This window comes from Tyto alba, unplaced genomic scaffold (genome assembly GCF_018691265.1).
Source record: "Tyto alba isolate M040663 unplaced genomic scaffold, T.alba_DEE_v4.0 Super-Scaffold_6, whole genome shotgun sequence".
Classification (NCBI taxonomy): domain Eukaryota; kingdom Metazoa; phylum Chordata; class Aves; order Strigiformes; family Tytonidae; genus Tyto; species Tyto alba.
In genome coordinates this window covers 55,535,873-55,548,792 of record NW_024881327.1, presented here as the reverse complement: position 1 = coordinate 55,548,792, position 12,920 = coordinate 55,535,873, and the positions used below count along the sequence as shown (strand labels likewise).

The window sequence follows — 12,920 nt, the reverse complement described above, 5'->3', positions numbered from 1 at the left end:
AAGTCGTGGCTGATGATGCTGAGGTTAACTGACCGTTTCCAAAGAGGTTGGAGCAGCTGACGCCGGAGGTGTTGCAGGGTTGCTGGGAAAATCCCCGACGAACCTGCAGCCTAATTAGAAATGCAGCCATTTTACAGGGCTGAGCAGTGGCAAGAAATGCATCGGTCTGTAATTGTTTAAAGATGTAGGGAGTTCATAGGTGTTTGGGCAGCCCTGTCTCTTGTTATCGAGGCTTGGAGCACGTTATACCGATGTAACGTCTGAAATGAGGAGGAGGGTTTTCACCTCATTCATCAAGAAAGTGGCTTTTTCTTGCCTTACTGTCAGTTCCACTGACAAAACAAAATAAATAAATAATGGAGCCCTGGCCTTCCAGTTTGGCTTAGGGTGGGTTTTTGTATCCTCCTCTGTTTCTACAGCACTGGAATAATTCATGCCGGCTCTTGGATGCCATTTCCCCTCCTCTCAGACTGATAAGAAAAATGACCCGCCTCTCTCTTTCCAACACTTAACAAATTCTGCTCCTTGTATATGAATTATATTATTTTTTTTTTTATAAAAGAACTCATCGGGATAATTTATAACTTCATGTGAGAGAACGTGGCTGCCTTTTGCAGATGGCTTTGTGTGCTTGCAATGTGCAACCGAAAAGTGAGGTGTGGAATTTCTCCTTGCCATCGTAATCACTTTCAGATGATTTGAAGTCGTGCATGCTTGGTTGTTCCTGCCGAGAAAAAAGGGGACGGGATTAGATCATGGCTCTCCCTACCTCTCTATCCTTGTATCCGTGGGAAGGGCGGGAATACTTTTCCTGCTGGAGAAATGATTCTGGAGGTGCTAAGTAGGCTGAAGGAGAAAGTAATTGTGCAAATGCAGATTTGTGCTGCGTTGCCTCCTCCTTGCCCTGTTCTCAGAGTGATTCCTGGAGACTCCCCTTTATGTCAAGTAGCAGAAACCAAGCCTTTTTCACCAAGAAGAACTCAGTGTTTCCCTGAAGATGCAAGTGGCTTTGCATTCGTTCCAGTGGTATCATATAAAAGCAACATTGAGAGGAGGAAAAATTCATAAACTATAAATATTGATTTACACTCATTATTACTTGGGATTTTTCCCTGTTTCCTAGCTAAATTTGTTGTATTTAATTTCATTTCGGTTGGGTCAATTTTTAGTCATATTTTGAAAAAGTAGGGCCATGTTTCATGGAATTTTTCTGTTTTTATGTATTTGGCCAGCTTCCTCCAGATTTTTGAGGTCACTGGTTCTGTATCTACTTGGAGATTTAGTTCCTTTCCCATTTCATCAGGCACTAAATTTGGCAATCATGTTGGTGACGGTTTGTTATGAAGGATGCCCCTGGCATCTTGACCTTTGGCAGGGCTCACCATTACCTCCCTGATTAAATGCATGGAAAAACAATCCCTCCTCACTTCTGTTCTGATTTGTGTGCCAGGAGCACCATCAGGTCCTGTTTAAAATAAGGACCTCGCTGCGTTTAGCACTAGATATACAATCTTGCCACTACACGTGGTGCAGTTTTGAGGTCCCACGTTGTGGGCAGAGGGTTTGGTGTGTGTCCTGCCTTGCTCATCCCAGGCAAAGGGGTGGGTGATGGGAGGGAAACCTCGAGGGAATCCTGTCAGGGCATGTGGACCATCAGTCTGAGCAGGCAGAAGGTAAGGGGCAGGGATACGGGGATGCTGAGGGGTGTTACAGAGGGCAAGTTACTAGTTCCCTGCTCCTGTTGCCCTTCCAGCTCTGGCCTTGCATGAAGAGCTTTTCCACAGCTCTCTGCTCGTTGGGACCTCCAGGCTCCTTCCAGGCTTTGCTTTGCAGCAGCTGGTCCTTGGTTCCACAGGAGACCTGGGACCTGTCTGCAGCCTGAATGTCCCTGCCTGCAAATTTAACGTCCCTGCCTGCAGCCTGAATGCCCCTGCCTGCAGCCTGAATGCCCCTGCCTGCAGATTGAATGCCCTGCCTGCAGATTTAACGCCCTGCCTGCAGACTGAATGTCCCTACCTGCAAATTGAATGCCCTGCATGCAGCCTGAATGCCCCTGCCTACAGATTTAATGTCCCTGCCTTCGGCCTGAATGCTCTGCCTGCAGATTCAATGCTCCTGCCTGCAGCTTCCCCACCTGGGAGAGTTGTGTACCACACACACCAGACGCTGCCAGAGCGGTCTGAGCCCTGGCTCTAATTCTTGTCCTGTTTGGACTCTGTCTGAGGACACTGAAGGACGATATCTTTTACCTGAGAAACATCTGCCCACAATACGCCCTGGGAAACATAACGGTCCCGTGAGCTAAGCTAACCCGCGTAGGTCACCCTCCATCCCAGACAGGCAGGACTCTCCCCTGAAAGCAATTTTATCCGCTCGTGGTATAAAGATGGGATTTTTTAAAGATTTATTCCTACTTCCCATACAGCGCTGAAAGCTTCCAACCACAGTCCCGGCTTTGTGGTCAGAGTAGCTGGAGAGTAAGAGCAAACGTCCCGTTCGAAAGCTGTGTGCTTCTACCCGCAACAGCAAAGGGATGTCTGTGGTTCCCAACAGTAGTGCCCAAATCCATTGGATCCCAAAAGCTCGGGCTTTTCAGTGAATGAAGAAGCTGATACCTTGGTCTCGTTCGGAATACCCATCAAGAGATGCTTTACACCCCAGGGAACTATTTTCTAAAGGCTTTATTGCAGAATATTCTGCAAAATAGCCTTTAGAGCTACTTCACGGAATCAGAGGCCTTTGAAGATGTGGTGCCTTTGTGGTTCCGCTGCCTTCAGGACACAGAGCACATGTGATGGGTCATGGGCTGGAATAAAGATCTTCCCATCCCTCCTCTCGGGTCCTCTTCAAAGTCTCTTTCCCAGGAGATATTTGTGCAACCAGCCGTTGTTTTCCATCCAGGGAACGTGCCGTGGCTGCCCCAGTGGGACTGGGGGTCCTGGAAGGACCAGGGGGAGAGCTGGAGGAGGGGTCTGGAAGTGGTTTGGGATGAGGAGGAGGATTCACCAGGCTGCGTGGGGCGCTGGGAGTGGGGCAGTGTGGGAAATATAGGCACAAGTTCATAGGAAATGAGTCGTCATTAGTGCAACTGTTTACCCAGCAACTCATCTTAGTGGGTGAGAGGCCATTTCCAACTGAGAAGCCTTTTGGTTTTGGGTGGAACACTGCATGGTATTGCAAATTTCCATAAAAAAAAGCTGTCTAGTTTTACAAAAATGGGGAAAAAATGTTTAAAATCTGATATTCTGAGGTTCTTAATTTTTTACTTGGGCTCTTCCACCCAATCTTAGTGTCAGATTACTCACTGGTTTGCCTTAGCTTTCTTTGCAGAGTGGTTGTCATTATGGTCTGTACAAGGTAGGACTCTGGGAACAGCATTCACTGGATATTTCCTATGTGATTTCCTTAGACGGTCCTTAGATTTAACTTGACATCAGAAGACTCCTTAAACAAAAGAGGAAAGGCTAATGAGATCCAGTAGCTGGATGTTGAAGTTGGATGAACAATTCCAGTGGAAATAGGATGCTAATTTTTGAGATGAAGGGTAATTAACCATCGGAACACTTTGCCAAAGGTTGTGGTAAATTCATTGTTGCTCGAGGCGTCCACGTATCGAGACTGAATGTCTTTTGACAAGATATGCTCTAGTTCCCCCTGTGCTCCTGTCCAGCAGTGCTCATTGATGGCACGCTGTGGGCCTCTTTGGAAAGGTCCAGCGACTTTGATGGACTTTTCATCTGACATTGCCATAGCTGAGAAAAGCTCTGCCTTCTGCTACGGGAACGGTTGAGTGAAAGTCTTGGTCTAGGTCAGAAGAAAAGGTTATAAAAGCCCTGGCTGGGTTTCTGCACCCGTGACGTGTAGGGAATACAGCGGTGAAGTTATCTCCCTGAAACAGTGATTACTGTAAAGAATTTAGTGGCTACCACCATAGAAAAATGTAATGCTACTTCCAGCTGGAGTCAGCTCTGCTTTGCAGCACCATGAAAATGTTTACTACCTTTTAAAGCTCTGTTTGTGTTCTGCAAGCCCAGTGTTGCTGCCATTGCCATTAATTCTAATTACAGCTCGCTTTCTGCGCTGATTGATAATCCTGCTTGGCTTTCAACACTTTGTTAATACAAAATCATAGCTGGAGAGAAAACTTGCTACCCTCCAGAATGCAACCAGTCAAATCATAAAAAATAGGAATATTTTGGAGGATAGACTCTGAAAGACAAATGGATGGATAATGAATTCGAAGGTTATATGTCACTGGAGGCTTTTCTAATGACTTCTGGTAAACTGCCCTAACTTCACTTGCTTGATTTATGGCATTATTAGAAATCCTCAGTTGGCAAACTGCCTTATAATTTGCTACACGTTGCAATTTATCAAAATGCCTTTGGTCAGACTTTACTTCTGTTGTGTTTTTTTTTTTTTTTTTTTTTTTTTTTTTTTTGTTTCTTTTTTTCTTTTTGCCTCATTCTTCCAAAGAGCTCACTGGTAACGAGCACTGTGCTTTGTTTCCAAAGTTGTTTTTTTAAAGTGACAGAGTGATAGAACATCCTGTACCAATTAAATTCAATATGCTTGGGAGGGACTTCCAAACTGGCTAGTATGTGGTCGCGGGGGTTTGAATCAGAGCTACTTTAAATATAGCTCTTTCCAAACGACCTAAGCATGCGTCTTCGTCTGTAATTTCATTGTGGTCTTGATAAGCAGCGTTTACACAGCTTATTCTTTTTCACAGTGCTGTCATGTTCTTTCAAGGAGGGAATTGCACGTATAATAGGCTAAAATACTCTGACACCTCATTTTCCATGGCAGCCCCAGACTTCGCCATGAAATAACAGGGACAGGAGAGATCCTGGAAAACAGGCGCAGGAAGGTCTTGCCTGGGGTGTCCGCTCTTAGGAACAAACCCCACGCCGAGTGCTGACGCTGAAACAGATGGCTGAGGTGTTAGGGGGTGCAGACAGACAGAGAAAAAAAGTCAGGGATGGGTTTGCCTTTCTCGATAGATCCTTTGGAGAGAGTCCATGGACTTTCATGGGTGCATTGGTGGCTGCTCGGGGAGCGGGGCCGGGGCCCGTTTCCAAAGGGTCCAACCCAACTCTGAGGTCACCAGTTTTGGGGGGATCGAGGGGAGAAGGAGCCGTAAGGGTGTGAGGTCGGGGTTTGGGTGGTGAATCCGACCTCGGGGTTTTGGGGGAGCAGCCCAAAGGGAGAGCAGAGAGGAAGGGGCACCGAGAGCCAGAGGGGAGGGGGGGGCTGCAGCAACTCAGCAAAGAGCTAGACGTGTCTCCTCACCTGCAAGAAAAGCGCGTGGGCGCTGGGATGGTGCTAAGTTTCTTACGAGGGTATGAAGAGGTGGAAATTTATCTTGAAAACTAGTGGAAGGAGCAATCCGAGTCCAGGAGTGACTCCTAGTGCTCGCTGCTTGGCGCTCGTGACCAGTAGCTTCTACTGGAAAAAGGCAAGGCCAGTTTTCTCACGTGTGGTGGGCTTTCTCCCCTCCTTGCTCGTGGGAACGCACCTTTTGCTTGCTTATCTCTGCAGGCTGGGGCTGGGAGCTTGGCCATCACTCCTGCCCTGAATGCAGTTCTGTGCCATGCCCCAAAAAATCCTTTAACCTCCATGTACCGCCCTGGTGTACCTGCTTCAAATCAGATTCTTTTTTTTACCCCTCCCTCGTTTTTCCCTCCCTTTAGAACTACGCTGCTATGAAACTGGTAAAACCTTTCAACTGAAGCTGTGCTGGAAAACACCTGAAAGGTCTGTGCCTGCCTCGGGATTTTGGAAAGAAGTTGTGGCTCTGCACTGGATCACATCAGCAGATGGAGATGGAGAAGGAACAGCCTCACTCAGGCCCTAGGCTGCTGCCAAAACGAAGATACCACTTACCCTAATGCAGTATGCAGAATCCTACCTACAGCATGTAAACAATACCTACTCTGAAATTCTTCTTATTTTACTTCTTTGTCTGTCTTTTCTCTTTTTTTTTTTTTTTGTTTTGTTTTGTTTTGTTCATCTGCTTTGATTTGTAAAGCTCGAATCCCAGTGCAAAACTGAAGAGAGTGGTGGGGGAGAAAAGGACCTTTTCATATCTATCTGTGAGCATACAAAGATGTTGCAGACCTTATCAGAGGAGTTGGCGCAGGCAGCACGTGCGAGCCAAAATCTCTCAGGTTCTCAGCACAATTTTCCTTGCACCCTGAACAAGTGTCACTTTTCCTTTGCCGTGCAATGCTTATTATCTGGTTTCTATATGTATAAAGTCTACTGAAGTCGAAATGTGCTGCACAGCCCGAAACCCTGGGCTGATAGGTTGCCTTTCCAAAGAGAGCAAACCCCACAAGATACAGGACCCGGGCTGAGGTGCAAAACCTGGGCAGGAGTTGGTGGCAACTGCTAAATCAAAACTCCCATTGAATTTTGCGCTCATGAAGGATTGCACAGTCTGGCTCATGGTTTGTTTTTTTTTTTTTTTTTAGTTTGTTTTCCCTCCCAGCTGCTCTTTCACCTCTACAGTCCCACATGCCTCCCTTCAAACCAGTGCTGTAGTGGCAGAAAGCAGAGTGGGGCCGAGCCCTACCCTGGGAGCAAGCCCAGGAGCAGAGCAGTGCACGTGGACTTTCGCTTTTCTCCTCGCCTGCCCTGTGCAGCCCCTGCAGCCACAGTTCCGTGAATGTATTAGTTTTTTTATTTTCTTTTTTTCCTCCCGTGCTCCCAAACACGCTTAAGCAAAACTGCCCAACCCAGACTGCCAATGTAAACCGCAAAACTCGCTGCTGCTGGGCGCTAATGAGGCAGATAACCTGCACCTTTGGAAAAAAGGCTTGTTTGCCTTCTGCTTTGCAAACAAATCGCTATGACACACATCCTGCAGGTCTTGCTCAGCCTCCCGCAGAGCAAATGACAGCTGTGACAGGACTGGGATGGCAGCGTTGGGACATTTCTGCTGTTTTCCCTTCCCTCCTCCTGTCTGTCTGTCTCTCTGCTGCTGCAGTCAGACGGAGTGGTGTGGACCAAGGGAATTTCTAGTGTTTTGTAACGCTAGTTCATGCCATGAGAGGATGCTAATCAAAACAGCATTAGCCTCAAATTTTCATCCTGCGTCCACTCATCCTGCAAGGAGCCATCTCCCAGAAGAGGGGCATCAGGCATGAAAGCAAACGTCCCTTTGAGGGACATCTGCCCGCCGCTCCTGCACCGCATGGCTTTTGCTACGGCCCCTTTGATGATAAACGGATCTTTCCCCTCTGCCCTTCAGCAGGGTGAGACACATCTTCCGCGGTTTCATTTGTCCTCTGGAGCTCTTGCTACTCAGCACGACATGTGAGAGCAAAGTGATCCTGGGGGAGCAGAGTTTCTCAGGACAAACTGTGCTAATGCAGGCTCCTGCCTTGCTCCACCAAGGGATTTAAGCTGGTGCTTAGCAGGAGGCAGGGAAAAAAAAAAAAGCACACGCCTAATTGCTTTGCTGGATCGGGATGTAATGTGTTGAGCATTAAATCCCTTGTCATTCAGTACTGTAACAGCACCCGGATTGCGCAGGGCAGCTCACTGCCGTGCGTGAAGACGGTGTCTTTGACGTGGACAAACATGCAGCTATAAAAACCTGTCGCCCCTGAGGCTTGGCTGATCCGGCATCCCTTTCCCAAAAGCTTGAGCCGTGAAGTCGGCTCTGGGCTTGCACGCCCCAGGATGGGTGTTTCATTTTACCGGCAAAGTTAAAGGCTTCATTTTTATATTGTTCAGTTTTTCCCTAGAAGCCTCCCAACCTCATTCGCATCCACACCCCCTTTTTATTAGCCACTATCAAACTACCAGGTCTTGGCAAAACTTTCCATAATGCTTTCTCCCTCAGGATCTGATGAGCTGAGGACAAAAGTTGCTTGTGTTTTCACCTTAAGGAGTTTTGGGTTTTATACTTCATGAAAATGGTGGCGTGGTTGGTCCTTGCACCTCTTCCACCATGACCCAGATCTGCTAGAGAGGTGTTTGCTTATCTTGCTGAGTGCTGGTGTGCCTTGCTCTCCTATCTGCAGTGGGAAATCAGGCCCATTTTTTCACTTCTTTGCTTCGGTTTGCAGAGACTGTGAAATTCCCCGCCTTGGCATTATTGCTCCGTGACCCCTACCTGTTTCAGAAACAAAATCTTGGTGCCAAGAGCCCCAAAGAGATGAGTGACCCGCACTTGATGATGCAAACCACTGCTTATATCTGAGTGCTCATCACCCATCCTACCACAGAAACCACTCTCTATCCCAGCAGCGACAAGCAACCCTACCAAAACCCATGGGGGTGTTACTCCTCCAGAGCCTCTCCCAGTGAGAAACCATATTTTATTCCCCAGAACTTACCAGCAGCTCTTCCTTGACAAACCAGAATGGGTCATCAGGGATGGGAGAGCAGGACCCAGGGCATCCAGCTGCATAAGGAGAAGGGAAGGGTTCCATCCCTACATGCAATCCTCCGTGCTCCTCTTCCAGGTTGCAGGGCCAATTTTCATGCCAGGAAGACTTTGTGGGACTGTGGCAGGTAAAAGCAGGTCCGAAAACACCAACTCAGTCCCATTTGCAGTGTTGCTTGAGCAGCCACATCCATCTCTTCGCCTGACTGTGGGCCCTGTAGCTCAGTTATGTCCCTCCACCAAAGCCAGCCAGGAGGTGGGACCTATATAAAGTGTTCCCTGTGGCTCCCGGTTATTCAGGGGCTTGGAATGGCTGGAAGATGTATGTATCACCTGTCTATGCCTTATATACAATAATGCAAAATGCACTGTGGTTGCAAATGAAATTCTCTGAAACCTTCTGCTTCCTGGTGTGTTTTATTGTGTTGATGGAATTATGGCACCTTCCCTCTTCGGTGTGGGAATGTGAAAATACAGCTGGAAGGAGCAGGACGGGAAGCAGCGGGTTCTCTCTGATGCTGCTACAAGAGAGCAGAGGCAGGAGGAGAGAACACAAAGTGTGGGGAAGGGAGGCCAGACGTGGGACCGGGGTTGCAATACTCTGAGGTGATGCAACTGCTCCTACCGCTGCCAGTTGCATTTTGCACCTGGGGGACGGCGGGCAGAACAGTGGCCTGGCCCAGCCGTGGGATGTGCACGCTCCCCGGTGCTCCCGTGCGTGCTCCCCTGAGCTGTGACGCCGTGCAGGCTTGACGTGGGGACCACACGCCTTGTCCCCCCGCGAGCTGGGGGGCCGCCGGCGCCGACTCACAGGGCTGGCCCTGATCTGGAGCATCCCGGGAGCTGGGAGGAGGCTCACGCCTGCGAGCGGGCCGGGTGGAGGAGCCACGGGAAGCTCCTGCTCTTCATGGCTTTGAGGAGCCAACCTCCAGCGTCTTCCTGGTGAGTCACTCGCAAAGAGGTTGGTACCCACCTCATTCAGAAACCTAACCCCCCCCAAATATGCCCGCTGAAAGCCAGGTGGGTGACTGGGGAAATGGGAGAGGACAAAAGGTTCCCACAGATTTCACCCTGTCCGGCTGCCCCGTGCATGTGTGCACGTCTCTGTGCAGATGCTCACGAGGATGGGCCTCAGCTGCTGGAATGTGAATATCCAGATCCTCCTCAGGACTCAGCCCTGAGCTCTCAGCCTAAGTCAAGACCCTTCCTTTGCTTGCCTCTGTTTCCCTTCCCATATCTGGACTTCAAAGAGCAGCGAGTCTCTTTGGGTCTGGGTCTGTTTCTTCTGCAGTCGGACAGACTCATCCGGTCAACACAGCCATCAGCCAGGGTGACCCGAGGATTAATTCTCTTGACACCTTTTTGGAGCTGGTCAGCACCAACAAGCTGTGCCAAGGAGATGCTCCAGGTAAGCAGGGAGATTTTCTGGTGAGGTTGGGGCTGTTTGTGCCAGAATCCTCAAACATCTTTCCATTGCTCTGGAAAGGTGCAGATGGGTGCTGCCGGCTTTGGCACAGGAGACCCCCCCTCACTGCATCACATTTTGGGATGGTGCCTGGGATCTAGAGAAGCAGGAGATGAGGAGACCCGAATGTCCTAGGCTTCATCTGAGGAAGACTCAGGGCTTTGAGCAGGCACTCTGAGCTGGCATTGTCCAAACGCAGTGTGCCTGGCCCCACCGCAGCCTCTCGTACCCCACACAGCTCTGGGAAGTCCCAGAGAGGGACCAACCATGTCACCACACTGAAGGTGCAAGAGAGATGGTCCGCTGAGGAGGAGCGGGTGGCAGGAGATGAGGGGACAGGTCTTGCCCACACGCAGGTGCCTGCCCGTGCATGGGTGTGTGCAAAAGTTAATTGCAAAACGTTCCGCTGCTTGAAAACTTCTGTGATGCTCGGTTTTCTGTTATTTCATCGGCCTCCAACTTGATGCTGTGTATAATTAAAGGCTGGAGTTATGAAGTGTGTGAGCTCCTTGGGGGATGCCCTGACAACACGCCGTTGTGTTTCACACTGCCTGGGCTCAGCCCCGTGAGCCGGAGGGCAGTGAGATGAGGAGCTGGAAATCTGCCACCCCTCAGAGGGGCTGAAATCCCTTAACGTCCAGCCAGCCTCACTGGCAGATTCAAAAGAGCCTAGCAAAAAGAGCTGAACTGATTTTTTCTCTTCAATACTAATTTTGTATTCATTGACTGGTCTTACTTTCTCAGAAGAGAGAGGTTTCCACCCAGAAAGGTGGCTTGCAACGAAGCGGTTTGAGGGGAGGAGGTGGTGCAGAGCGAGGGGGGCGAGGGGTGGGAAGCAGATCAAGGCGCTGCCAGGGAAACTTTTTTTGAAGCCGCTTGCAGTCGTGTTTGTTGGTTTAACCCCTGAGGATGTGGCCTGCGGTTGGTTTTGCTCATTCCCTGCTGACAGGGTGGGACCACGCCTGGTGCGTGGACCGGATGGGATGACCTGTAGAGAAGACCGTTGTGGCCTCCTGGCCCCAAAATCCATTAATCTTCAGATGGGAAGGTGGAAATAGCCCTGGCCTCGAGGTGACACAACTCATTTCAGTTTTAGCTTGAGGGCTAATCCCTTAAAACACTCCCAGACACAGAACGGTGTTCGCTGGTCCTGGAATGTCCTCCCTGGTAGAGGCAAACATAGAGAGGGTTAGAAAGGCTGCTCCATTGGCTCTGGAGCTCCTGGGCTGATAGCCTGAGCTTTCTGTGAGCCTCCTCTGTGGCTAGCACCATGCCATCACTGCTGGGACGGCCGCCAGCCCCGTCCACGTTGCTGCAGTCCGTCTTCATCCCGCACAAGCCAAACAGCGTGCGCTTGGGGGGATGATTTGTGGCGATCCGTGCATCGCGCCTGCTGGGCTCTGCTCTGCACCAAGCGAGGATGGAGACACCCAAGCAATGGGGCGTGAAACTACTGCGTCTTCATCTCCACCGTGCATCAGCTTCCAGAAGGAAAATGAGCTTTTTTTTTTTGCCCTGTCTGCTTTTCCCATTCACATCCCAGCCTCCTCAAATAACCAATGCTTTAAACACGTTTTGCAGCAGAGCAGGCTCAGTGCCGTGAAACTTTCTTTTACCTTTGAGTGCAACTTGGTCTCTGCTTTAGCCTTTGGGCTGGCTCCAGGGAGATCCCCAGGCTGCTCGGATCCCTGGCACCTGGCTGCTCCGTCCCTGCCTCAGAGCAGTGTCAGGGCTCCTCATCCATCCGGAGGAACATCACAGTGTTGTACCCACTGCCAGGCGTGTCGAACAGGGTCCCCTGGCACTGTGCTGGGGGTGTCCCAGCTTCTCCTCCTGCAGCGCCTTGGACAACAGCCTGCCCATCCAAGCTGCTTTCCGGCACTGCTGGTGAAGCCCACGGTTTGCTCAGCGCTGCAAAGCTGTGAGGTTGGCAGGGGGATGAGGGTAGGCATCTCTGATGCTGTTCGTGGCTTAACTTTGCCGTGGGCTAAAGTTTGGGGTGTGAGAGAATGTTCCCGTTGAAGCCCTGATAGGGTGAGCAGGCAGAAGTGCATCTTAACCAGGTTTTCTGCTGGAAAGCTCCAGAGGAGAACTCTTTAAGGTGATAGCTACTGGGCACTTAAAATTAATTTTTACAGTTCTTTATGCTATAATGACAATGCAAACAGTAATGCTGAAGGTGCTGGTGTTACCAGGGGCTCATTCAGGAGTGAGGCATCTGTGGTGCTAGGAGCCTGTACACGCTGCAGAAAAATGGTCACTGCCTCCATAAAATTAAAATAATCCATTCCTGTCAGGCAATACTCTGAATGGGGATTGGAGTAAGTCAGTGGCACAACCATGAATATTTTTCTCCATGTGTGTATTAGGTTTTTGGGGTTATTTATCTTCTCTCTGCTCCCGGTGGCACCTTACAAAGATACAACCATGCTGCCAGCTCTACCTTGGCACTGTCTCTGGAGGATCTCCAGCAGCCTGCTGTGTCTGTGCCCTCAAGATCTGGTGCTTAACATTTCATCCATCCTGGCTGCAGCAACCTGCCATCCCAGGCACAGTTCACACCCCGTGTCCCACAGCTCTGACGCTGCCTGGATCCAAAGCTCGGCTGCAGAGGAGCTCAAGCTGCCAGATGCTGCAGAGAAAGGTGCAGCAGTTTTGCAAAGCAAATAGAGCCAGCTGCAACCCATCTCAGGGCTGAAGTGCTCGCTCAAGATTTAAGGGTGAATTCAAGGTGTTGCTGAGGTCAGTAACTGTGATCAAGCACTAGGAAAACTCAGCAAGGCTCTGTGCTCTCCTCTGGGCTCTGTCCCTTCATTGCCCCCTTGATTCCCAGGTCTATGGGGCTGGCAGTGAGCTGTTCCCCGTGCAGGATGCTTTTAGCAACCAGCCCATTCTACCGTGATTCTGCAGGGGCTCATCCCTCTTTCCATGGGCATCTGCTCACTCTGACAGCTCACACACCCTACCTGTGTGCTAGGTGTCTGGCATTAGTTTCAGGCCATGTGCACGGTCATCCAGACTGTGAGGTGATAAAATAATCCCTGTAAAGGGTGGCTG

At 49.9% G+C, this 12,920-nt stretch overlaps 1 protein-coding gene across 8 annotated transcripts in view; it reads left to right on the top strand.

Moving 5' to 3' along the window:
- The window catches only part of LOC104363421 (dysferlin), a 99,932-nt gene extending 93,976 nt beyond the window's left edge, over positions 1–5,956 (top strand). For all 8 annotated transcript variants that reach the window (XM_042807956.1, XM_042807955.1, XM_042807952.1 and 5 more), the window contains one exon: positions 5,694–5,956. In XM_042807956.1, the coding sequence (XP_042663890.1) occupies positions 5,694–5,732 (39 nt within the window). In that variant the 3' untranslated portion in view covers positions 5,733–5,956. The remainder of the gene's footprint in view (positions 1–5,693) is intronic.
- Positions 5,957–12,920: the final 6,964 nt, after the last annotated feature.